Source organism: Peromyscus leucopus, chromosome 1 (assembly GCF_004664715.2).
Source record: "Peromyscus leucopus breed LL Stock chromosome 1, UCI_PerLeu_2.1, whole genome shotgun sequence".
Taxonomy (NCBI): Eukaryota; Metazoa; Chordata; class Mammalia; order Rodentia; family Cricetidae; genus Peromyscus; species Peromyscus leucopus.
Window position 1 is genome coordinate 119,709,893 of NC_051063.1, and position 26,318 is coordinate 119,736,210.

A 26,318-nucleotide genomic window follows, 5' to 3' on the forward strand; every position below is an offset into this window, starting at 1 on the left:
TGATCCAGAATGAGGTAACCCAGACCCATAAACATGAATGTGTCATGTATTTGTTTATGTGTCGATATTATCCATTAAGTAAATGATAACAATCCACAAACCATAGTCCCAGAGAGGTTACATATAGAAGAAGGGACTGGGGGAAACACATGGATCTCCCTGGGAAAGGTAAATAGAACAGATTTTTATTGGTGGAATGGGGTAAGGAGAATGGGGACAGGAGAATCGGGTAGGAAGGGGAAGGGAAAATGGGGTTGAGCAAAGGAATGAAGGGAAAGAGAGCTAGACTTGAGGGGAATAAAAACAGCACCATGGAAACGCTCTATCATATATGAAAATGATCCTAATGAAGTCTCCAAATAATGGAGGAGACAAGAGTCCCAAGATGGTCATCTCTTGTCCCCAAATGAAACTTCCATTAACTGGACTAGGTTACAACCAGTGGAGTTGTTGGCCAAAATGGTCCTATGGAAATCCTCAAACAACCCAGGTAGGTGCCAAGATTATAGGCTGTTCTCTCCAAACTGACGGTAAGGCCCCATTGATGAAGACAACACCAACACAATGCATTAAACATGGAGAGGTCAAGCTGGTGCCTGTTTAGAGACTTCACCCCCATCTTCTGGTGTCTTCAGTAAAAGAGGACATTCTGCAGGCTACCAACTGAAAAACATAAACACCAACTGAGCCACAAAACCTTTGATCTACAATCTCTCCTGCCAGCAAAATATGCTAGGCAATGTGTAGAGACCCACAGAGGTTTCCTAGTGAGAACTTACTCAGGGTCTGAGAAGTTGATCTTGCTTTACCCAGTAGGGCTGCATAAGGGTATATGATTGGACCATGGGCTTGGTTACCAAGTGTTTAGAAGGGTCTGCACTTGGCTGTGCAGTATGCTTTCATCTAGTAAAGAAGAGGTCTTTTGCCTCACCCCTTGGCATTGTTATAAAAAGCCCTTTTGAAGAGACAGAAGGGGCTGGTGGATTTTGATTCAGGTCCTCTTGAAGCTATCCTATGTTCCTGTCTGTCTCCTCTCTGCTCTCTTTCTATCTAAAAGTTTCTTATTCCTCTCTCCTCCTCATAGGAACCCTTTAAAAGGTGAAAGTAGGTCTCCCACAGCAATGGCAGCACAAAACTTGTGAGAAAAATCAACCAATGTCTCATTTGATTAAAGGCTCACTCCATGAGAGAGAACCCATATCCAACACTGCTTGGATGACCAATAACCAGAGAACGGATATCCCGGAGACATAAGGTAAAACCAAATACTACTGGTCTCAAAAAAAAGGAACAAGAAAATGACTCCTAATGATATTCTGCTATATTCATAGATAAAAGCCTCATTCAGCCATAATCAGAAAAGCTTCCTCCTGCAGCAGAGAACAAATAAAGAGAACCACAACCAAACATTAGGCAAAGAAAAAGAGAGACCTTGTAACACACTGCTCTAAATGGGATCTCTCCATCAAATCCCTCCCCTCAAAGCTCATGGAATCCTATGGAAGAGGAGTCAGAAAGAGTCTAAGAACCAGAGATAATAGAGGACTCCAGGAGAACGATGATCTCTAAATCAGGCTCATATGAACTCACAAAGACTGAAGAAGCAAGCCCAGAACCTGCAGGAGTCTGACCAAGTTCTCTGCATATTTATTATAGCTATCAATTTAGTGCTTTTATGGGACTCCTGAGCATATGAACAAGTAGGTCTCTGATTTTAATGCCTTCTCTTGAGCTCTTTTCCTTCTGTTGTTTTGCCTTGTCCAACTTCGATGTGATGCTTTTTTTTCACTTTATTGTATTTATATCTACTATATATTGTATATGTATATGTATTATGTTTATCTTATTTGTATTAAAAATAAAATTTTAAAAGAAGATGAAAACAAACATCTACTTCCCTATCCAATTTATTTTTTCACATAAAAACAATAAATATTTTCTTTGGTCATTTTTAAATGCTTAAGATAAATAATGCATAATGATTTTATTCACAAATGGTTTGAAAGTTTTTCCATCACCTTTTCCTATGTGAGATATATATAAGTAATAATATGATTGTCAAAAGTGTTGGATATAGTGGTGTGTGCCTTTAATTCCTACATTTAGGGAGCTAAGGCAAGAAAATTTTGAATTTCAGGCCACCCTAGACTACAAAGCAAGACCCTACTTCAAAACAAAGGAAAATTAGAGAGCAAGCCCCAGAGAAGTGGTATCTTTCTCTTCTGAAGCAACAGCATGTATGGAAAAAATGAGAAAATAAAATTTGACTGACAATCTCTTCAATTCATAAAATACAACAAAGAAATTTATTATAAAAATAAAAACATGTATATCATTCTGCAATTGAAGGATGGTGAATGCCCAAATATCAAGGATTAAAACAAAACTGTCATATCAGTACTTCCTTCTCAAATGCTCAGAATCCTGTAGGACTGTTAGACCTCTGTCTACAAATGTGTATAATTAATCTCTGCAAACAGCACAGTAGGTACATAAATATAACAATAAGTTTATAAATATGATACTTTTATCACAAGGGCAACATCTACAGAGAGTAAATTCTAGTTACACAATAAATCATTTTTGTATTCACACGCAAAAAAATTACTTAAAACAAGGACTACAGTAAATTCATCAATAACATTCTGATTAATAAACATACCTTGTTTGTTCCCAAATTATATGACTAATATGTACCCATCATAAATGAGAGTATATTGTCCTTAACTTTTACATTTAGCTTTTTTAAAGTATTCAATAAAACTCATGGGCTTAATACATATAGTACAGGAAAAGTTTATGTTACACCCCTAATATACAAAGAAATAGTTTTTAATTAGAGGTTCTGGAAAGCTTTTACCAAATGCAATCTATGTGTTTTGTGTGGTTCTTTGTATAATGTGTATTGAATTGGCATGCATGGCTAGCATGAACCATCTCTTAGAAAGTATCCAAAATTCATACTTTCTTACTATCATTCTCTCTTACCATTTTTAATATGGTGAATGTCAATATATAAAGCTTTTCTCTTCAGAAAATTTTCAAGTTTCTGCTATATACAGAAAAAGAATCAATTGCTAATTAAAATCAGTTTTTTAATGATTAAAACCAAACTGTGCCATATCAATTCTTAAGTTCTCAAATGTTCACATTCTTGCATGCAAAAAAAGATAAACCTTAAACCTTAGCATAATTAAAACTGTATTTGTTTTATTGTAAGAACATTAGTAAATTAGTATAGGTAAATTTTGCCTTAAAAGTGGGTCACATTACCAGTAAAAAAGTTGAACAAATTAAAGCAAATGGCCTAGCCAACAAATTACATCAGTAGATGAAAGTGAAGTCCCCATTTGAATGTAAGATTTACGTCAGGGGTTAGTACATCATTTATATTTTTCCTATTTTGTCCTTAGGGAATCATGATAACAGGAACTTTAGAGAGACTATGCACATCACTATCAACCTAATAATGGGATCACATAGCTAATTATTTTAATGTAAGCTTTAGAATAATTCTATGGCACAACACTGACATTTTAGTTTTTTGTAAAGACCTAGCAAATATGTTCAGCCCCTGGCATGCAGCCAATGATAGACATAAAATATAAATTTATAAACTATCTCAAACTATTACTTTCATTATTTTTCAAAGTTAATTAAGTTGTTTTCACGTAAACTAAATAAATGACATATACAGGTCCCAATATAAAAAATTGAACATACCCTGTAGAATAAGGTAAAACACAGTATTTCATAGTAATCATGTGGCCAGACAACATCAAAGAATAAATGTGTACCAACCATTGCTGAAAAATATAATTAAACTATTACATTTTCATAATATTTTCTTTGTTGGATTCAAACTTTACAATTTTTAAGCGTTATCCTATGATGAATCTTAGGCTACACCATCCTCATGAATGTTAAACAGCTTAGATCCAGTATGAATGGAAACACAAACAGATTTAACATGTAACTTGACTCCTGGTGGCACAGTGAAATTATGCAAATAGATGACTAATTGACAGATAGATGGTAGAAAGACAGATACTGGAATGATGGCTAGCAGTTAAGAGCACTCATTGTGTAGACGAATTTCTAAACAGTCTTATTAAATAAACACAGAGCCAAATACAGGGGTGAAAGCTGTAGAGATCAGAGTGATAGCCACCAACTAACCTTAGCTCACCACGGTGCTGTAACTTCCTAAGAGAACTGAGTCAGCTTCATCCTGTCTAACCTGCACCTTTATTGCCTTGCTATTCTGCCTTCTCTTTGGCTCTAAGCGCAGCCACATCGCTTCCTCATCATTGCCTGTCTATACAGACCTCCAGGTCTCTATGGTTGGTACTGGGATTAAAGGCATTTGTCACCACGCTTGGCTGTTCCTTGAACAGAGACTCTGCCTGCATGTGATCAGATTAAGGGTGTGTGCTACCACCACCTGGTTTTTGCTTATGTCTGGCTATGACCTCTGATCTCCAGGTAAAATTTATTTATTAACATATAAATGAAATATCACATCATTGCTCTTGCAAAGGACCTGGGTTCAGTTCCCAGAACTGATAATGGCAGCTTACAGCCATCTGTAATTCTACTTCTAGGATGTTTAATGTCTTCTTCTAACCTCCATAAGCACCAGGCACACACATGGTACACATACACACATGCAGGCAAAACACTCATACACATAAAATAAAATCTAAAAACTATTTTTTCAAAATAAGATGGTAGATGTAGGTAGATAGATAATAGGTTTATGCTTGCACTTAGTAAATCCATGTAAATTAACAAGGGATAATCCATATATGGCACCATTATTAGTGCCAAGTTCTTGTGGCTCGATAGGTCATAGGTACTGGGGGAAAATGTACTCCTATTATCTAACTAAATAGGCATAGTATTAAAATAACCCCTAATTAGTCATTGCTATACTAATATATTAGTGTATCTCTCAACTCCCAAGTTGCATTTTTTTGCAGCAGATGGCTCTTCACACAGAGACCCACAACTGTCCAACATCCTAATAATAAAAGATTTGAATATGGGGCATAGACATTGTAGCCCCTCCTTCCAAAGCTCGGGGATCCTGGCAGAAAAGAAACTGGAAAGATTTTAATGGCCAGAGTAAGTGAATGACAAATGAAACAGTGTTTTTAGGACATAACTATACAGGATCACATATGAACTCACAGTGATTGTAAAAGTATGAACAACATAGGCACAAAATCAAGCCAGACAAAATCCCAACAAGGAAAAAGTTTAGTCATGAAATCCCACCCCTAGCTGAGGAGATATTAGCAATTGGAGGCTGCCAAGAAAGGCCAAGTCAAGCTGGGCATAGTGGCCCATACCTTTAATGCAAGCACTCCAAAGACAGAGGCCAGTCTGGCCTACAAAGCCAATTCCAAAATAGCCAGGGCTGTTACCCAAAGAACCATGTCATGAAAAAAACAAAAAGAAATGAAGGAAATGTCAGTTTTCAGTTTTCTTCAGGGACGTGGCCCATGAAAAGCTCTCCATGCTCAATCAGATGGCTCTACAACATACACACACTGGCAAGACTGAATGGAATCAGGTAGAAAAATAAAACACACACACACACACACACACACACACACACACACACACATTATACATACAATTGAGAGAATAGGAGAAAATAGTGGTGGGAGTAGATGGAGAATTAACTGTAGTAGAGAGAATGAGGTATGGACTTGATCCAAGTACATTGTATGCATGTACAAATTTCTCAAACAATAATAAAATTATAATAAAATACTTTTGTAAGAAATTCTGCTCTATTTCTTTGTGCTTAGTGATAAATAATTCACAAGTCATATGAGGATTTCAAACGGTGTCCAATAGATGAATGGTAAAAATTCATCAATATAAACATACCAGTGAATGTGTTCTGCCCCAGAGAAATGTCATCAGAATCAACATGGACGTAGATGATTAGTCTTAGTGAAATAATCCAATCAAAGAAAGATAAATAATGCATGTTGTAACTTGTATACGGAGTCTGAAGGAACCAAAGTCAAAGAAACAGATGGAGGAATGTTCACTAACAGAAGGTAGGGGTGTGGAGACAAAAGAGAATTTGTTGTTGAAGGCTCTGAAAACATAAAGGAGACGTCTACAATAGGCTAGTCAGTTCCCTTGTAGTCTCTCACTGTCTTGTCTACAACCAAAATCCTCCCCTCCCAACTCTGTACTAAGAACAGCTTGTGATAAATGCTACTATTTGATGACATTTTTCTTCTTCTGGGAGAGTTTAGAAAACTTTATCAACCAATCTTAATATAGCCTCTCAAAATATGTCATAAAACACGTGTGGGTTGTGCTGTGAGGAAGCAACAGGAGAAATGAGGTATAAAACGCTCTGTGTAACTGAACTTGGGGTTTGGTGTTCGGGCTGGTGTCCCATGGGCTTGTCTTAAGCATAAAATAAAACTGCTTACTGGCTTTCAGCCATGGGTGTCTCCTTCTTTGATCATTTTCTGGAGCCACAGATGCTCAATTTATCAGATTAAATATGATTTTTCACCTATGAGTGGTATTTCAATAGAATGTTGAATATAATAAATATTATCAAAAATGCACTACTTACTAGGGGAAAAAGAAAATTTTTCAAGAATTCTCACAACAAAATGATAGATATTTGAGGGAAGGAACATGTTAACATGGTTTAGTTATTACAGTGTTTATAAACAATAAAATCAATTTGACTCCTTAAATGTTTAGAATAATTTGTCACTTAAAAATTAAATTAAGCCCCAGTCACTGAGCTGCAACCAAGGACTCAGCTGCCTTCCCCTCGAGCCCCCTCCCTTCCCGACGCTCTGTTCCCCCACCCACCCACCCGCCTTCTCCCGCAGCCACCTTCTGCAGGCTGTTTCCACCGAGGAAAAGGAATCGTATGTCCGCTATCCAGAACCTCCACTCTTTTGACCCCTTTGCTGATGCAAGTAAGGGTGATGACCTGCTTCCTGCTGGCACTGAGGATTATATCCATATAAGAATTCAACAGAAAAATGGCAGAAAGACCCTTACTACTGTCCAAGGGATCGCTGATGATTACGATAAAAAGAAACTAGTGAAGGTGTTTAAGAAGAAATTTGCCTGCAATGGTACTGTAATTGAGCATTCAGAATATGGAGAAGTAATTCAGCTACAGGGTGACCAGGGCAAGAACATATGCCAGTTCCTGATAGAGATTGGACTGGCTAAGGACGACCAGCTGAAGGTCCATGGGTTTTAAGTGCTTGTGATTCTCTGAAGCTTAAGTGAGGATTTCCTTGCAATGAGTAGAATTTCCCTTCTGTCCCTTGTCACAAGTTTAAAAACCTCACAGCTTGTATAATGTAATCATTTGGAGTCCGCTTTTAACTTGGAGTAGTGTAACTCCTTCATGCAATAAACTGAAAAGAGCCATAAAAATTAAATTAAGGAGATTTTGAGAGATGGCTCAGAGATTAAGAACACTGGTGGCTCTTCCAGAAGACCCATGCTCAATTCCCACCATCCACATGATGACCTACAACCATCTTAAACACCTGTTCTTGGGGATATAATGCCCTCCTCTGGCCTCCATAGTCACTGAACACACATGATGCACAGATATATATGTAGACAAAACACCCACATGCCCAAAAATAGACCAATGTTTAAATTGAAAAATAAATAAAATTAACAGTGGAAGGAATATTTCAGAAGTTAAAAGCACTTGCTGCTCTTACAGAGGACTAAGGTTTGTCTCTGACATCCACAAGGTAACTTACTATTATCTATAACTTCAGTTCCAGGAGATCCAACACCCTCTTAGAGACAATGTGAACACTAAGCATGCATATGGTATGCTTATGTACAAGCAGACAAGGTTCTCATGTTCATAAATAAAAATCTTTTAAAAATAACATTCAAAGTAGAAAAATAATGAAGATCTGTAACTACATGGACAAGCATAGATTAGAAACAAAAAGAAACATAATATAGATATATGTAAGTATAATTGTAGGCATGTATGTGGGTACAGATATTGATACAGATAAGACAAAAATGGATATAGTTACTTCAGATAAACTACAAACTCTATTTAGTCTCAAAGATTTTTATTTTTCAATTACAAATTTAAAATGTATACAGGTGTGCACAGTAATAGGTGAATTGAAATGCATTTTTGTATTAAATTTCTTTCTTTACATACATTATGTTTTATTGTTTTACTTCCTATAGCTATATATTCATTCTGAGGAGAGTGTGAGAATTTCTTACATCATGCTTTCTGTGAACATATCCTAAGATGTAAAACTTTTCTGAGTGCTCCTTTGACTTCTGTGTTTCTCAGGCTGTAGATAATAGGGTTTAACATAGGGGTAATGACACCATACAGCATAGAGATGAGTCTGTCTCTAGCAGGAGAGTGTTGACTGGAGGAGGGGCGGATATAGGTAAATATTGTTGTGCCATAGAACAAGAAGACTACAAGAAGATGGGAAGCACATGTGGAGAAAGCTTTGCGCTTCCCTTCCACTGATTGGATCTTGAGGATGGTGGAGACAATGTATATGTAGGAGATCAAAGTAATCAGAAAAGCACCAACACCAAAAATACCTCCTACCACTAAAACAAGCATTTCTGCCACATAGGTAGATGAGCATGACAGAGCCATCACAGGTGGGATATCACAGTAGTACTGGTAAACTCGGTTGGACTTGCAGAAAGACAGGCTAAAGGTGGACATTGTGTGGAGAAAGGAGTTGAGAAACCCAGCTGCCCAGGTCCCAAACAGCAGCTGCACACAGCGAACCTTGGTCATGATGAGAGAATAACGCAGAGGGAAACATATGGCCACATACCGATCATAAGCCATCACAGCCAGCAAGAAAACTTCAGTCCCAGCTAGGGCCACCAAGAAATAGAGCTGCAAAGCACACCCAACAAAGGAAATGCTATGATCCTCAGTCAAGAGATTCTTGAGCATCTTGGGGACAGTAGCTGATGGACAGAATATGTCTAGCAGGGACAGATTTGCCAACAGGTAATACATGGGAGTTTGAAGCTTTCTCTCAGTCACTATGGCCAAGAGGATGGCCCCGTTTCCCAGCAAAGTGATCTGATAGATGACAACAAAGGCCACGAAGAGAGGATAACGCACCTCAGGGAGGTCAGAGAGCCCTATGAGGATGAATTGAGTCACTGTGGTAAGATTGTAGACATCCATCTTTTATGTGCACAATGTTTCTATGGGAAATGGAAGCAAAGAATGAAGATTAGAGTGATAAATCAGGGATCCTGATGCTATGAAAATGGAAAAACAGCAGAGTATGGTTAAAGAAGAATTGTCTTAACTCTATCTTAATTATTATAATCTGATCAAGGTGGGTGATCTTTTACATGTGTTTTCAGATTCACTTTGCAAGTATTTTACTGAGAATTTTTGCATCTATGTTCATAAGGGAAATTGATCTGTAATTCTCTTACTTTGTTGAGTCTTTATGTGCTTTGAGTATCACAATTACTGTGGCCTCATAAAATGAATTTGTCAATGTTCCTTCTGTTTCTATCTTGTGGAAAATTTTGAGGACAGTTGACATTTACATTAACTATTCTTTGAAATTCTGGTAGAATTCTGTGCTATAAACCATCTAGTCCTGGGCTTTGGGGAGTGGGGGGAATAGGGGTTGGAAGATTTTTAATGACTACTTCTAATTCACTGGGAGCTATGGGTACATTTAAATTGCTTATCCAATCTTGGTTTAACTTTGGTAAGTGGTACCTATCAAGAAAATTTTTCATTTCTTTTAGTTTTTTCAAATTTGGTGAAGTAAAGTATGTCCTTATGATTTGTAAAGTATGTCCTTATGATTCTCTGAACTTCCTTGGTGTCTGTTGTTATGTGGATTTACCTTTTAGAAGTTCTAAAACTTCTTTGTATCCATACTATTTCTGAATATTCAAAATCCCCATTCCATCTCTAGAGGAAATTCATGAGTAACTAAAAAGACCTTGAAAAGTCATCTCTTTACTAATCATAGAGAATTCTTCAGGTTTTTTTCTATTTCACAATTCATTAAGTATTGACCTATTTTTCACATTACCTTAAACATTTGATTCATTCTGTCAAGGATTGTTTTAATGTATATGATACTACATACTACTTCAGTCTTAATTAAGGTAGAACTAGTCCATTACACAACTACTTATTTCATATATCCTATTATATAAACATCATATTATATACACATATATATTAATTGGTAGATAAAACTTTAATGCTAGGAATTACCAGATTTATAGGCAACTACATCAACAATGGCGTGGGGAATGTATAAATGATTCATATCCTCTACTTGGAAGAAATAAATGTAGAAATGCTTCTAAAACTTTGACACCATATCTTTAAGATATGAACAATAGCATTTTCATTAATTTATGAATAATAAGGATGTTAAGCAGACCATTTAGAAGAAGTTAGTCAAAACCTGAAAATTAGTATTTTGTTTGATTTGTGGTTTTTGAAAACATTTTTATAACATCACAGATTAGACAATTCTAGCACAAACTGATTAGAAAATAAAATGAAAATTTACATTTTATAATCACACTCCTATCTATTTTGCCTGGTAAAAACAGTAAATAGTTTCTTCAGTAAGTTAAAATGCACAGAAAAATAATATAAATAATACATAATGATTTTTATCCCCAAAATGTATAAAGGTCTTTAATATTCCCCTCCATATAATACATCCCTACATTTAGAAGACTAAGACTGGAAAATTGTGAATTTGAGGCCACCCTGAAGTACAAAGCAGGGCCCTCTTCCAAAATAAAAGGAAAAGAGAGAGGACTATGGTTTGTTTCTTTTCATTCCTCAAGCAACAGCAGATTTGGAACATATTTCAGAAAAAATAAATTTATATTGCCAGTCTTTTCAAATTTGGAAACATAACAAAGCAAATGACTACAGTAATTACAAAATATGTGCTTGTCATTATGAAGTTGATGAAGGGTGTTCCTGGTGAATAACAATGACAGTAACAGAAACAAAAGTGAATCATATCAACTATGAGGGGCTCGAATTTTCAAAACCCGATGGAACTCTCAAATTGCATCCTATGCAGAAGAGATAAAAATAAAATAGGACACTTTTATTGCAGTAGCCACTTCTTCAAGCACAAATGTTTACTTATGTAATAACTCACTTTTTCCTCACAGAAATTTGGCTCTTTAAAACAAGAACTACAAGAAATATATTTTAGGCCGGGCAGTGGTGGTGCACGCCTTTAATCCCAGCACTTGGGAGACAGAGGCAGGAGGATGTTTGCGAGTTCGAGGCCAGCCTGGTCTACAGAGTGAGATCCAGGAAAGCGCAAAGCTACACAGAGAAACCCTGTCTCAAAAGACAAAAAATATATATATATATTTTAGAACATTCTGATTAAGAAATCTACCCCATTCTTAAGATTATGTAATCAATATATACACAATAAAAACCGGCAACACATTTTTCTTAATTTTGTACATTATGGTTTTAATGTATTCTGTAAACTAACGGTCCTTGCTATACAGAACCCAGCATTTGTGCACATGTAAAGGCTTCAGATATTTATCAACCTTTGATCCTAATGTAAACATAATTTATTCTTAACAACTTGTGATGTAGGTAAAAAAGATTTTATCAACAACATAGTTCTCAGAAACAGGTTCTAGAATCTTACATAGGGATCAATAGTTTCTAGACTAGAGATTTAGGGAAGTTTTATTAAATTTAATCTCTCCAAGTATATTTTATGGTTACTTGATATAATTGGGAATTTTAAACATACAGGTGAGAATTAATAAAAGCAGCTTTCTGTATGGAAAGCATTGCATTTCTATTGAAAATTACCTATAATTCAGATTTTTTTTACCATTTCTGACATACAACTTTGCATATAGTGAATTCTAAAATTACTATACTCTTTTTAGAATAATCAAATTTCCGCCACATAGGGAAATATAAAGAGATAAAATTTAGCAAAAATAGAACATATGTATCTTAAATCATGGCACTTTTAAGACTGTATTTGATTAGCATATGTATCAATAGCAATAAAATATTGCATTCAAATTAAATTAAATAAAAAATATTTAAATTAAAATGTTACCAATAAATAGTTTTGTCAAGACAAAGATGATCCAGCAACAAATTACATCAGTATATAAAAATGAAATCAACACTTGTTCTTAGGACTCACACTAGGGGTTAGTCCATAATTTATATTATTTCCACTGTCCCCTTAGGGAAGCAGGATAATAAGAACTCTAGAGAGAATCATCACATTACTACCAACTTAGTAATAGGGACACAGAGATAATCAACTTGATGTAAGTTTTAACATAAATCTACATTACATGAGTGCTATTTTTGTTCCTTGTAATGGTCCATGGACCTGTCCCCCCTGGAATGAATTTGGCCAATGGTAATTATGTGGTGGAAGACTTATTTTGTGGTTTTCAAAAGTGTCTTCTGCAGATAACAATGTATTTTCTTGATGTAAAAGGTTTGACTTGCCTCATAGAGTATGGCAAAACAAAGATTTTTGTAGTAATCACATGGCCAAACAAAAGTAAGAAATACATTGGTGATAGTAAGCTACCTTTTGTGATGACAAAAATCCCTCAATGAACATATCATTACATTTTTATAAATAATCTCTTTCTTTCCATTATAAAGCAAAAATGTTAACACATGGGCTTGGGGATTTAGCTCAGTGGTAGAGTGCTTGCCTAGCAAGCATAAGGCCCTGGGTTCGGTCCTCAGCTCCAGAAGGAAAAAAAAAACTCCTGAAACAAAAAATCTTAAAAAAAAAATTGTTAACACATTTATTCATTAACACACAATATACCTTGTGGAAACTATGTGCCTTCAAATGAATAACATTAACAGCAGAGAACTTCTGTGAACATAGACACAAGCTCATTTGAATATGCAGCTTACAACTGGACTCCTGATGGCCCACTGATATTCTCTAGATATGTAGTACATAAATAAAAAGGTATATGAAAGAAAGAGGGGCCTGTAGTTATTGAAACCAGATTAATTGAATACATACATGTAAAGGGTATAAGATTTCCACTTTCCTATGACTTTTCAAATAATGGATAATTACAAATAAAAACATTCAAATAATGATGGATACTATTTTTCTCTATTGTGTGTTATTGACCTCTTTCTCAAAATCAGAGAGCTTTAGGAGCATGAGCTCACATCTGAATCCTCAACTCTTTTCATATGTGTGTGTGTGTGTATCCAACTTTATTACTTTATTGCATTTCTACTAGACAGATAAAAATGCTGTTTTAGATACAGATGTGAGGTATTTAATGATTCTGATATTCTCTTCTAGTAATCATTTTAACATTTACATCATTAAAATGTGTGGAGTGAATAGAAAACATTAGGAGGACATTTTCTTTTTTAATTTTATAATTAATTTTACATACAAGCCATGGGTTCCCCTGTCCTCCCTCCTCCCACCCACCCCAACCCTCCCAATGTACCCCCCTTTCCCACCTCCTCCAAGGCAAGGACTCCCCTGGAGATTCAGCTCAGCCTGGTAGATTCAGTTGAGGCAGGTCCAGTGCCCTCCTCCCTTCACCTAAGCTGAGCAAAGTGTCCTAGCATAGGCCCTAGGTTCCAAAAATCCAGCTCATGCACTAAGGACAGGTCCTGGTCCTATTGCCTGGGGGCCTCCTAAATAGTTCAAGATAATCGACTGCCTCACTTATCCAGAGGGCCTGATCCAGTTCCATGGGGGCTCCTCAGCTATTGGTTCATAGTTCATGTGTTTCCACTAGTTTGGTTATTTGTCCCTGTGCTTTTTCCAGTCATGGTCTCAATATCTCTTGTTAATATAAATCCCTCTTCTCTCTCACCGATGGGACTCCTGGAGCTCCACCTGGGGCTTAACCATAGATCTCTGCATCTGCTTCCATCAGTCACTGGAGGAGAGTTCTATCATGACACTTAGGGTGTTTGGCCATTCAATCACCAGAGTAGGTCAGCTTGGGCTTTCTCTCGACCATTGCCAGTAGTCTATTGTAGAGGTATCTTTGTGGATTTCTGGGGACCTCTCTAGCACTTTCTATTCCCATAATAGCTTCTTCCTATTCCCATGGGGTCTTCATTTATCATGGTATCTCTTTCCTTGTTCTCCCTCTCTGTTCTTGATCCAGCTGGGATCTCTTGCTCCCCTAAGTTCTCTTTCCCCCGACCCTTGCCCTTTATTACCTCCCCTCTCGTCCAGTTTGCTCATGTAGATCTCATCCATTTCTCTGTCATTGGGCGATCACTGTGTCTTTCTTAGGGTCAGGAGGACATCTTCTATCCAAGTACTCAAGAGACAGATACATCTATTTTAGTCCTGACTAATTACTAACATCCAAGATGACAGTAATACAAATAAGACCATCTCAAGTTAATTTGTGAAAATATGAAAAACAAAACCGGTAACAACAACATACCACCTTTTTAAGACACTGTAGCTTGAAAAGTACTCCTAATATTTACATAAACAACAGGCCACTTCTTTGATGGGCATCTCATTCTATACATTGTAGACGAAAAATAACTGTCACCAAATAAAAGCACAATATAAGAGGAACATGAAACACAGAAGGAATAGGAGAACCTGAAAATAAAATTCAGTAAAAGGATTTGCCACACTACATACTTCAATGGATAGCTCAAAAATTTCAAAATACAAATCACAATGCAGTGATCTCCAACATCAGACATAAGCAAAAATTTAAATTATTTACTTTCTTCAAGGCTTTGATTTTAAAAAAAAAAAAAGATGAAGCAAGAATTTTTTATAATTGAAGGCAACTTTAGTATCTAATGTCTTCAACAAATTGTTTCCAAAAATTGAGACTTTCTCTTGTATGATTCCTTTCCTATTTCTTAAAATCAAGATGATACATAAAGGCATTGAAATATTATTTGTGCCTGGGTGGTGGTGACACATGTGTTTAATTCCAGCACCTGGGAGGCAGAGGCAGGAGGATCTCTGTGAATTTGAGGCCAGCCTGGTCTACAGAGTTAGTTATAGGACAACCAGGACTGCACACAAAAAACAGCCAATCTTGGGCTGGAGAGGTGGCTCAGAGGTTAAGAGCACTGACTGCTCTTCCAGAGGTCCTGAGTTCAGTTCCCAGCAACCACATGGTGGCTCACAACCATCTGTAGTGAGATCTGGTGCCCTCTTCTGGCTTGCAGGCATACATGCAGACAGAATACTGTATACATAATAAATAAATAAATCTTTAAAAAAAAAAAAAAAAAAACAGCCAATCTTGAAAAAAACAAAAATATGATATTTATGGGGCTACAGAGATGATTCTTCAGTTAAGAAAAGTTCATCCCCAGGACCCAAGTCAGCTGACTGAATCCTCTTACAATTCCTAATAAGATGATTCTATGCCTCTGGCTTCCTTAGGTATGTGCATGAACATGTACAAGACTAAAAGCAGACAAACTGACATCACATGGCTATAAAAAAACAAATATTTTTTAATAAAATTTTTTCCTTTATTTTACATCTTGACTGCAGTTTTCCCCCTACTCTCCTCTTGTATCCTCCTCCACCTCCCCTCACCCTCCCCCATCCACTCCTCCTCCATCTCTATTCAGAAAAGGGCAGGCTTCCCATGGGTGTCAACAAAGCATGGCACATCAAGTTGAGGCAGGACCAAGCTCCTCCCCCTGCATCAAGGCTGGGCAAGGCAATCCAGCATAGGGAATAGGTTCCCAAAAGGCAGCTCAAGCACCAGGAATAGGTCTTGATCCCACTGTTAGGAGACCAACAAACAGATCAAGCTACACAACTGTCACACATATGCAGGGGGCTGAGGATGGTCCCATGCTGGCTCACTAGCTGTTGGTCCAGCATCTGTAATCTCTCAAGAGCTCAGGTCAGCTGTCTGTGTGGGTTCCTCCATCATGACCTTAACCTCCTCACACACCTTGTACAATCTCTCTTTCCTCTCTTTAATAGGACTCCCAGAGCTCAGCCCAGTGCCTGGCTGTGGATCTCTGCATCTGCTTCCATCACTTACTGGATGAAAGCTCTCTGATGACAATTAGGGTAGTCGCCAATCAGATTATAGGAGATGGTCAGTTCAGGAACCTTCTCCACTAATGCTATGACAAATCTTTAAACAAACATAAATCCCACTCATAACTTTTCTCCTACAAGAGTCCATTTCTGCAACCCAGATGTTATAGCATCTAAAAGCTTACCTGCAGAGCTTTGCTTCACCATGAATTTGTTTATGTAACTGGAGGCAGGTATGCAAGCTAAAGTTTTTTTACACATTGGTTACATTCATAGATTTTCTCTCCAGCATTTCATTCACATCCTTAAAAATGTCAATGAGGGGCTGGAGAGATGGCTCAGAGGTTAAGAGTACCAACTGCTCTTCCAGAGGTCTTGAGTTCAATTCCCAGCACCCACATGGTGGCTCACAACCATCTGTAATGAGATCTGGTGCCCTCTTCTGTATACATAATAAATAAATAAATCTTTGCCGGGCAGTGGTGGTGCACGCCTTTAATCCCAGCACTTGGGAGGCAGAGGCAGGCGGATCTCTGTGAGTTCGAGGCCAGCCTGGGCTACCAAGTGAGTTCCAGGAAAAGGCGCAAAGCTACACAGAAAAACCCTGTCTCGAAAAAAAAAAAAAAAAGGAAGAAAAAAAATGTCAATGACATGTAAAGGCATTGCCACTCTGTTAAAAATTCTGTGGTAGTTTGAATAAGAAAGGTACTCCATACTTTTAGACATTTGAATACTTGGTCCACCATGGGTGGTATTGTTTGGAATATTTAGTAAATGTCTCCTTGCTAGAGGAAATATGTCACTGGGGTGAGCTTTAAGAGTTTAAAACCTCACACAATTTACAGCCTGTCGATAAAAGGGTTGGTGAAGAAAATATGCTCCTTGCCTGCTTATGAATGCCTACTTAGATATATTGCATGAGAGTTGCTGGAATGACCCTGTTTTATTCATGTCTTTACCTATGAAATGCAGTCTTTTTTATGACTCTTGTATTGCCTGAAAAAATATGTTGGGGTAAATAAGCAGTGTGGTAGAGAGAACAAAAGAGAATAAAGAAAGAAACCATCAAGAGACTGTGTGTCTTCATTTTCCCTAACCCCTCAGATAGAAAAGTTTTAGTTTATGACAGCACTGTGGATTTCTCTCAAACCCTGTGCTTCCTTGAAGGCTCGCTCTCTGAGGCAGCATTATCACACAACTTCCAATTCCCACTCTCTGCTTCATGATTTAGGTTGAGGAGGTGAGCTCTAGGCTTTCTGCTTCAGCTGCAATGCCTGACACTTTCTTCTATGCCTCCCTGTCATGATGAACTTTTATCCCTCTGGAAGGAACTAGAAGCCAAAATAAACTCGTTGATAATTTGGCTAAGATACAATGTTTTACCACTGCAACAGAAAAGAAACTAATGAACATCCATACAGTTTTACTGCCATGTACTTATTTCAAGTAATTGAAAATAACTTTGTTATCAAAAACATTTAACTTCTTAAATTAGGGATCTTCTCTTATGAGTTTATAGGTGCAATCAAAGCAAAGATAGATATGAAAAAGGCTTAAATAGATTGTTTATATTCATCAGATTTTTTCCTCCAGAATGAATAATCCTTCATTGTATCAGTGAATGATTCCCTTCAGTATGAGTTCTTTTATGTCTTCCACATCTAGTGTGAAATCTAAAGGCTTTCCAGAACATTTACACACTACAGGTTTTGCTTCTGTATGAATTCTTTCCTGTACTTTTAAGCAAGATTTACATCTAAAGCCTTTACCATATTGTTTACAAAAATAAAGTTTCTCTACAGTATGAGTTCTTGAATGAATTTGAAAAACAATGCTTTACCACATTGATTGTGCTGATGAATTTTTTCTCCCATGTGACAGCTTTCATGTAATTGATGGTAATACTGACATGAAAAGTTTTTCATATTGACATATTGTTTATATTCGTAGGCTTTCCTCCTAAATGATTTATTTCATATAATCGATGGATATATTTCTTTGCAAAGGCTTTATCACTATGTTTACATTCATAGGGTTTCTCACCAATATGAGTTCTTTCATACTTTAGAAGACAAACAGTAACCTCTAAAGGCTTTCCGACATTCTTTACACACAAAAGGTTTTACTTCTGAATGAATTATTTCATGTAACTGAATGTAAGTTTTATTACAACATTTTATATATCACAATGTTTACAGTATTTACATTCATAGGATTTCTCTTCAGTATGAATTCTTACATGTCTTAGAAGATAAGTGGGATCTATAAAGGTTTTGCCACATTATGTACACATGAAAAATTTTACTGCTGTATGAATTCTTTCATGTAATTGAATGTAAGTTTTATTACAACATTTTATATATCACAATGTTTACATTCATAGGATTTCTCTTCAGCATGAATTCTTACATGTCTTAGAAGTTAAGTGGGATCTATAAAGGTTTTGCCACATTATGTACACATGAAAAATTTTACTGCTGTATGAATTCTTTCATGTAATTGAAGGTAAGCTACATAAAATTTTATCACATTGTTTATATTCATAGGGTTTCTCTCCAGAATGTTTTCTTTCACACCTCTGAGGATGGCTGGCACCTGTAAATGCTTTACCTCATTGATTTTACTGATGAATCTTTTCTTTTTTTTTTTTTTTTTGGATTTTTCGAGACAGGGTTTCTCTGTGTAGCTTTGCGCCTTTCCTGGGACTCACTTGGTAGCCCAGGCTGGCCTCGAACTCACAGAGATACGCCTGCCTCTGCCTCCCGAGTACTGGGATTAAAGGCGTGCACCACCACCACCCGGCAAGATTTATTTATTTATTATATATACAGTGTTCTGCCTGCATGTGTCCTTGCAAGCCAGAAGAGGGCACCAGATCTCATTACAGATGGTTGTGAACCACCATGTGGTTGCTGGGAATTGAACTCTGGTCCTCTAGAAGAGCAGTCAGTGCTCTTAACCACTGAGCCATCCCTCCAGCCCCCTCTTTTCTTTTCTTTTCTTTTTTTTTTCGAGACAGAGTTTCTTTGTGTAGCTTTGTGCCTTTCCTGGAACAACTCACTTGGTAGACCAGGCTGGCCTCGAACTCACAGAGATCCGCCTGCCTCTGCCTCCCGAGTGCTGGGATTAAAGGCGTTATTTTTCTTTATTAAGAAATTTTCTACTCACTCTACATACCACCCACAGATTGCACCTCTTCCCTCCTCCCAACCCCCAGCCCTCCCTCCCAAGCCAGCCCACATCCCCACATCCCCCAAATCAAGATCTCCCATGGGGAGTCAGCAGAGCCCAGCACACTGAGCCTAGGAAGGTCCAAGCCCCTTCCCACTGCACCAAGGCTGTGCAAGGCATCACACCACAGACACCAGATTCCCAGAAGCCTGCCCATGCACCAGGGGTGGATCCTGATCCCTCTGCCTGGGTGCCTCCCAAACAGTTTGAGCCAAACAAACATCTTCCATATCCAGAGGGCTTAATCCAGTCTCATGGGGGCTCCACAGCTACCAATCCGCTTCCACTAGTGTGGCCGGTCATCTCTGCATGTCCTCCCTTCATGATCTCAATGTCCCCCACCTGCAGAATCCCTCCTCTCTCTCATTGGGGTATCCATCCATCTTCAGCCCATAGGCCTAGAGTCTCTCAGTCACTTTTTTCTGTGTCCTGTAAAATGTCTGGCAGTTTCTTCTGTGAAGCAGGAACCTGAAGGACCATCTTGTCTTGCAAAGTTCAGTGGTCACCTTCCTCTGGGTCCTGCATGTCCAATTTATATAACATCCTGACAAGCAGTCCAGGCAGGAGCAGTTTCTTTCTGAAATGGCCATTTTGTACCAAGAAGATAAACTCCATATAGAGTGTTTTCAGCACCCATCTTTCTCTTTGAAGTAAATGGGTGCTGTCAGGAACAGACATGTCTCATTATCCAGAAAGTCTAAGTTTTTAAAACATTTTAAATGACATATACTGTAGGTCTTTGAAGTGTTTGAAGATCACCTACTTAACTGAAATATACCTATGTATACCTAGAAAACTTAACTAACATGACTATAAGTGATTATCATAGATGACTAATTATTAGTCTGTATTTCTTAATTATACATTACAATTTCAAATGAGTTGTACAAATATAATACCTTAAACAAGAGTAGAAATATACATACAATAAAACAAAATTAACTTTAAATTTGTATCAATAAACTAAAATCCATAGCAATGTAAAACATTTTAAACAAGTTGTTGTTCTTTAAAAGTAGGTTCAATAATCTACCCTTTCATCCTATCATATCTGTACTATCCCCTTTTCTTCTTTAGAAAGAGATTGCAATTATAATCAAGCCCCTTTATTTTTTTATTTATTTATTTATTTATTTATTTATTTATTTATTTATTTATTTTTGGTTTTTCAAGACAGGGTTTCTCTGTGGTAGCTTTGCACCTTTCCTGGAACTCACGTTGAAGACCAGGCTAGCCTCAAACTCACAGAGATCCACCTGGCTCTGCCTCCCAAGTGCTGGGATTAAAGGCATGCATCACCACCACCCGGCTCAACCCCCTTTAAATAAAAATAAACACTTATAAACAATATTTTGGGAATTGGGAATTTGGGCGTAGCTTCTCATACTACTTTCTACTGGTTGTGGGCACTGATAATCTTATGGGGAACCTGAGAAAATTAAGAATTATGGTCAAGTCCTGACTGGAATAGTCTATGATGCTGCATTGTCTGAGCCAGTTGCCTTGAAGCTGCTTTTGGATGTTGTCAGGGGGTCTCAGCTGGTCAAATCATATTAGCCTGGAAGCAAACCATAGGTCCTCAACTTCTGTGGAAACAAAAGCAGAACCTCTTTTCAAAAGCAACATATCCTTAGACATAAATTTTGAAATCAAGATATCTTTAAAATATACATATTGATTTAACTGAACAGCCTTTACAATTAAATGTCTTTCTGCAGTTAAAAAGCCCAAAGACATAATCCAGACTCTGTGTTATTTCCATCTTTTTTATTTTATTTTTTAAGAGATTTTCAATTCATTTTACATACCAACCACAGATTCCTCTGTCCTCCCTCCTCCTGCCCCCCTATCCTTCACCCACAACCCACTCCCCATTCCCACCTCCTCCAAGGCAAGGTCTCCCATGGGGAGTCAGCAGAGCCTAGTATATTCAGTTGAGGCAGGTCTAAGCCCCTCCTCCCTGTACCAAGACTGTGCAAAGTGTCTCACCATAGGCAGTAGGCTCAAAAAAGCCGGTTCATGCACTAGGAACAGGTGTTGATCCCAAAACCGGGGTCCCCCAAAACAGTTCAAGCTAAACAACTGTCTCACTTATCCAGAGGGACTAGTCCAGTACCATGGGGGCTCCTCAGCTATTGGTCCACAGTTCATGTGTCTCCACTGGTTTGGCTAGTTGTCTGTGTACTTTTTCCAATCATGATCTCCATATCTCTTGCTCATAGCATCCCTCCTCTCTCTCATCAATTGGACTCCTGGAGCTCCACCTAGGACCAGGCCTTGGATCTCTGCATCTGCTTCCACCAGTCACTGGATGAGGGCTCTATGATAACACTTAGGGTGTTCAGCCATCTGATCACCAGAGGAGGCCAGCTCAGGCACCCTCTTGACTATTGCCAGTAGTCTATGGTGGAGTCATCCTTATGGATTGCTGGGAACCTCCCTAACACTCTGCTTCTCCCTATTCCCATGGGGTCTTCATTTATCATGGTACCTTCTTCCTTGCTCTCCCACTCTATTCCTGTTCCAGCTCGAACCTTCCACTCGCCTAAGCTCTCATCCCCCATCCCTTGTCCTCCATTACCCCCACTAACCCCCAGTTTGCTCATGTAGATCTCATGCATTGCTCCATCACTGGGTGATCCATCCATTCTTCCTAGAGTCCTCCTTACTAGCTAGCCTCCCTTGAACTGTGGGTTGTAGTCTGATTATCCTTTGCTTACATCTAGTATCCACTTATGAATGAGTATATAATATGTTTGTCCTTCTGAGTCTGGGATATCTCACTCAGGATGATATTTTCTAGTTCCCCCTATTTGCCCAAAAACCTCATGATGTCATTGTTTTTCTCTGCTGAGTAGTACTCCATTGTGTATATATACCACATTTTCTTTATCCATTCTTCAGTTGAAGGGCATCTAGGTTGTTTCCAGGTATCCCTACATCTCCATGATAAAGCCAACCTGATTGTGGTGGATAATCTATTTTATTTATACCTGTATTCAGTTTGAAATCATTTTATTGAGGATTTTTGTTTATTTTTACATAGGGATATTGGCCTGTGTTTCTCTTTTTGATGTATCTTTATGTGGTTTGGATATTACAGTGATAGTGTAGAAGGAGTTTGGAAGTATGCTTTCTGGTTTTTTTTAAATACCTTAAGACATATTGATTGTAGTTACTTAAGAGACTATTAGGATTTGGTTATGAATCTGTCTGGACCTGAGCATTTTTTTCAGGCAGAATGCTCATATTATTGTTTCAACCTCTTATTTATTACTCATTTTTTAAGTTGTTCATTTCTTCTTGGTTTAGCTTTAGTAGTTCAGATGATTCTATAATATATAACCACATGAATAAAGTAAATTTTCCATTTCTTTGGGATATTATAACAATGGATGTAGTAGTTTGAATAGGAATGGTGCCCATAAACTCATGTGTTTGAATTCTTGGTAATAGAGAGTGGCACTGTTAGTATGTATGACCTTGTTGGAGTATGTATGGCCTTGTTAGAGGAAGTGTGTCACTTTGGGGTCTCATCTACTCAAGCTATGCCCAGTATGACACACAGTCTCCTTCTGCTGCCCGGAGATCAAGATGTACAACTCTCAGCTCCTTCTCCAGCACCATGTCTGCCTGCACACTGCCATTCTTCCCACCATAACAATTATGGACTAAACCTCTGAAACTGTAAGCCAGCCCCAATTAAATAGAAACCCTAAGACGGTCCTGGTGTCTGAGCACTGAGGCAGCAGGTCCTGAAGAATGAAGATTTGTAAGCAAGGCCATGGCTAAACACCTGAAGTTCATTGCCAGGACTGTGATGGTTCAGGAGGGGAATGTGGAAGGTGCATACAGAACCCTGAACAGAATCCTCACTGCCAATGAGCTTACCGAAGTCATAAAGTGAGGGTGCTATTACGAGAAGCCATGCTGCCGCCGCCAGTGGGAGAGCTATGAAGCATGCTGGAGGATCTATAACATGGAAATGGCTCGAAAGATTAACTTCTTGATGAGAAAGAACCGGGCAGATCCATAGCAGGGATGCTAAAGCCTGTGGATAGAAGACCCACGTTAATTCTGTGTCTCTTTTCTGTTACCTTTCTATACAATAAACTCAATCACATGTGGGGAAAAAAAGAAAAAAGAAACCCTAAGACAATGGATTATAGTTTAAGTGCTTTTTTTTCCTTTGTTTTTTCAAGATTGTGTGTGTGTGTGTGTGTGTGTGTGTGTGGGTGTGTGTGTGTGTGTGTGTGTATGTGTGTGTGTGTGTGTATGTGTGTAGCTTTGGAATCTTTCCTGTAACTTACTGTAGACCAGGCTGGCCTTGAGCTCACAGAGGTCTGCCTGCCTCTGCCTTCTGAATGCTGGGATTAAAAGTGTGCATCATCACTGACCAACTAAGTATTCTTTTATAATATTCTGAACTTTTTATATATGCTGTAATGTTTTTCTGTTCATCTCAGATTCTGTTAATCTGGGTCTTCTTCCTTTTGGTTAATTGCACTAAGGGTCAGTCAATTATCTTTATATTTTCAAAAACATACCAGCTCTTAGATTTTTTCATTTCTTTGTTTCTGTTTTTAAGTTATGTCCTAATTTTTATTATTTCTTGCCGTCTACTCTACTTGGATTTGATTTGCTGTTTTTCCAAGTTCTTGAGTTAAATCATTAGGTCATTTGTTTTTTCTATTTATGGTTTTTTAATGTAGGTGCATTCAACTACAAATTGCCCTCCTAGGATAGCTTTTACTGTGTCCCATAGGGTTTTTTGTTGTATTTTCATTTTCACTTAATTAACGGGTTTTTTTTCTTGATTTATCCTTCATCCCGTTTATCATTCAGTGATGTGGTGTTTAATCTCCAGGAGTTTGTGTAATTACCAGAGACTCTTTTGCTGTTGACTCTAAGCTTTACTATATTATAGTCAGATGAGATAATTCAATTTCTTTCTATTGGTTTTGTTTTTCAGCATGTGGGCTATTTTAGAGAGGCTTCCATAGATTGCTTAATAGAACATACATTCTTTATGCTTGAGTGGAATATTCTACAATCTGCTAGGTGCATTTGACGTATAATGTTATTTAATCCTAATGTTTCTCTGCTATCTTTTGTCCAACTCATTTGTGTATTAGACAGAGGGGAGTATGAAATAACCTTCAGTTTCTGAATTGGAGTTTATCTGTATCTTTAATTTCCTTAGCATGCATTTTATAAAATTAAGTGCACCAAAGTTTGTGATGTCTTAGTTACTTTTCTATTATTGTGAAAGACCATGACCAACACAATCTATAGGAGAAAGAGTTTATTTGGGGCTTAAAGTTCCAGAGGGTTAGAGTCCATGGCCATCATGGTAGTAACATAACAGCAGGCAGGTAGACATGGTGCCCAGACAGTAGCTGAGAGCTCACATCTTGATCCACAAGCATGAGGCAGAAAAAAAAGCTAACTCTAATTGGTTCAAGGCTTTTGAAACATTAAAGCGCACTCCCAGTGGTACTCCTTTTTGAAAATGGCTATACTTCTTAATCCTCCCCAAGCAGTTCCACCAACATGGGATCATGTGTTCAAATATATGAGCCAATGGGGACTATTCTCAATTAAACTACCACATTCCAATTCCCAGGCCCTACTGAGAGCTGCTGATAACAAAGAGCCATGGGAGTATACATCAGGGTACAACTAGTGTTCAAAAGGTCAACCTTTCAGAACCAAGGGTTCTGGTAGAGGACAAAGCCATCCCACAAGGCATGTTGGAGTTAGTGCCTTTTGAACAAATTGACTGTGTCTTGTAAACTTCTTGTACAATAACAGCTATGATATCTCCCCATTACCATGCACCTTCATGTAATGTATATATGTAATATGATAATTACATCTCAATCTTATGGGCACATATATCTATGGGCACACATCTGTCAGGAAGATGACTATTTAGCTGTATAATTTTTATATATATAAAATATACTAGGATATGCTTCATAGCCAGATCCATTGTCCCATAAGACTACAAACATTTAAAGCCTATTTTGTTCCTTTTGCTCAGACTAACAGAAAATATTAATCTCTCCTCAGTCTAATACAAATTATACATATTTAGCTCATTTTTACCTCAGAGAAAGTTCAAACTAGACTCACTAGGTGTCTCACTGAGGCTACTAACACAAAACACCCTAAGAAAAGCCTGCCAACTCTTTGCTTGCCACATCTGCTGATAAAAAGCTATGTCTCAGAGTTTGTCACACTGGGCACTGCACCCCCTTCCTCTGGTCCTGAGATCTTGGAACCTTGAGTTGCTATGGTAATGGCTCTACTCCTTATTGTCTATTCTAGGAATGTGCTATGATCTTGAGGGTTTGGAAACTTTTCTCAGGATTGCAAGGAGTCTCCTGTTAGAAATGTATGTATAGTCAGGCAAGAGAGGAACTAAGAACTGAAAAGAAGCTGTAGACTTAGAGAAGCAGTAGACCAAAGAGAGAACAGCAAAGAGATCAGAGGCAGAAGTTAGCTTACTTAGAGCAATAAAGTGGAGGACTGAAAGAGCATGGTGTATGTAGATTCATTTGATATCCCTCAAATAGATTCCTATCTGGTTGTAGGTGCTTCTGGGAACTCTGGGAGAAGGTTATTAGGGCTGGACCCTAATATTTTGCCATATCATATGCAGAATGCATTTAGCCCAACTTCAAAAGTCCTCATAGTCCTTTACAGACTTAATGCTGCTTAAAAGTTTGGAGTCTTTTTTTAGATTCAAGGCAATCTCTTAACTATAAAGACCTATAAAATCAAAAGAAAAAGAAAATTTTACAATTGGAACATACAGTGGGACAGAATATACATTACCATTCCAAATAGGATGAATGGGGAGTATAGTGAGAAAATACTTAACCAAAGTAAGACTGAAACTCAACAGGGAGATGCTGTGGGATGGTCTGTATGTCAAATGTGTTGCTCTGATTGGTCAATAAATAAAACACTGATTGG

At 37.8% G+C, this 26,318-nt stretch overlaps 2 protein-coding genes and 1 pseudogene across 2 annotated transcripts; 2 read left to right on the top strand and 1 right to left on the bottom strand.

Moving 5' to 3' along the window:
• The first annotated feature begins 6,782 nt into the window (after window positions 1-6,782).
• LOC114696162 (eukaryotic translation initiation factor 1-like) lies at window positions 6,783-7,448 on the top strand. The gene has a single exon (XM_037204247.1). It carries the CDS (start codon window positions 6,923-6,925, stop codon window positions 7,262-7,264), a length of 342 nt encoding a protein of 113 aa, XP_037060142.1. The 5' UTR covers window positions 6,783-6,922; the 3' UTR covers window positions 7,265-7,448.
• Window positions 7,449-8,278: 830 nt separating this feature from the next.
• LOC114696161 (olfactory receptor 5V1-like) lies at window positions 8,279-9,226 on the bottom strand. The gene has a single exon (XM_028873716.1). The coding sequence runs from the start codon at window positions 9,224-9,226 to the stop codon at window positions 8,279-8,281; it is 948 nt and encodes a 315-aa protein (XP_028729549.1).
• A 13,832-nt stretch (window positions 9,227-23,058) lies between these two features.
• Window positions 23,059-23,378, top strand: LOC114696160 (annotated as a pseudogene).
• The last annotated feature ends 2,940 nt before the right edge of the window (window positions 23,379-26,318 follow it).

Bases quoted from the DNA above. Each gene is read 5' to 3' on its own strand.
- LOC114696162 (XM_037204247.1), top strand. From the start codon at position 6,923: ATGTCCGCTATCCAGAACCTCCACTCTTTTGACCCCTTTGCTGATGCA.
- LOC114696161 (XM_028873716.1), bottom strand. From the start codon at position 9,226: ATGGATGTCTACAATCTTACCACAGTGACTCAATTCATCCTCATAGGG.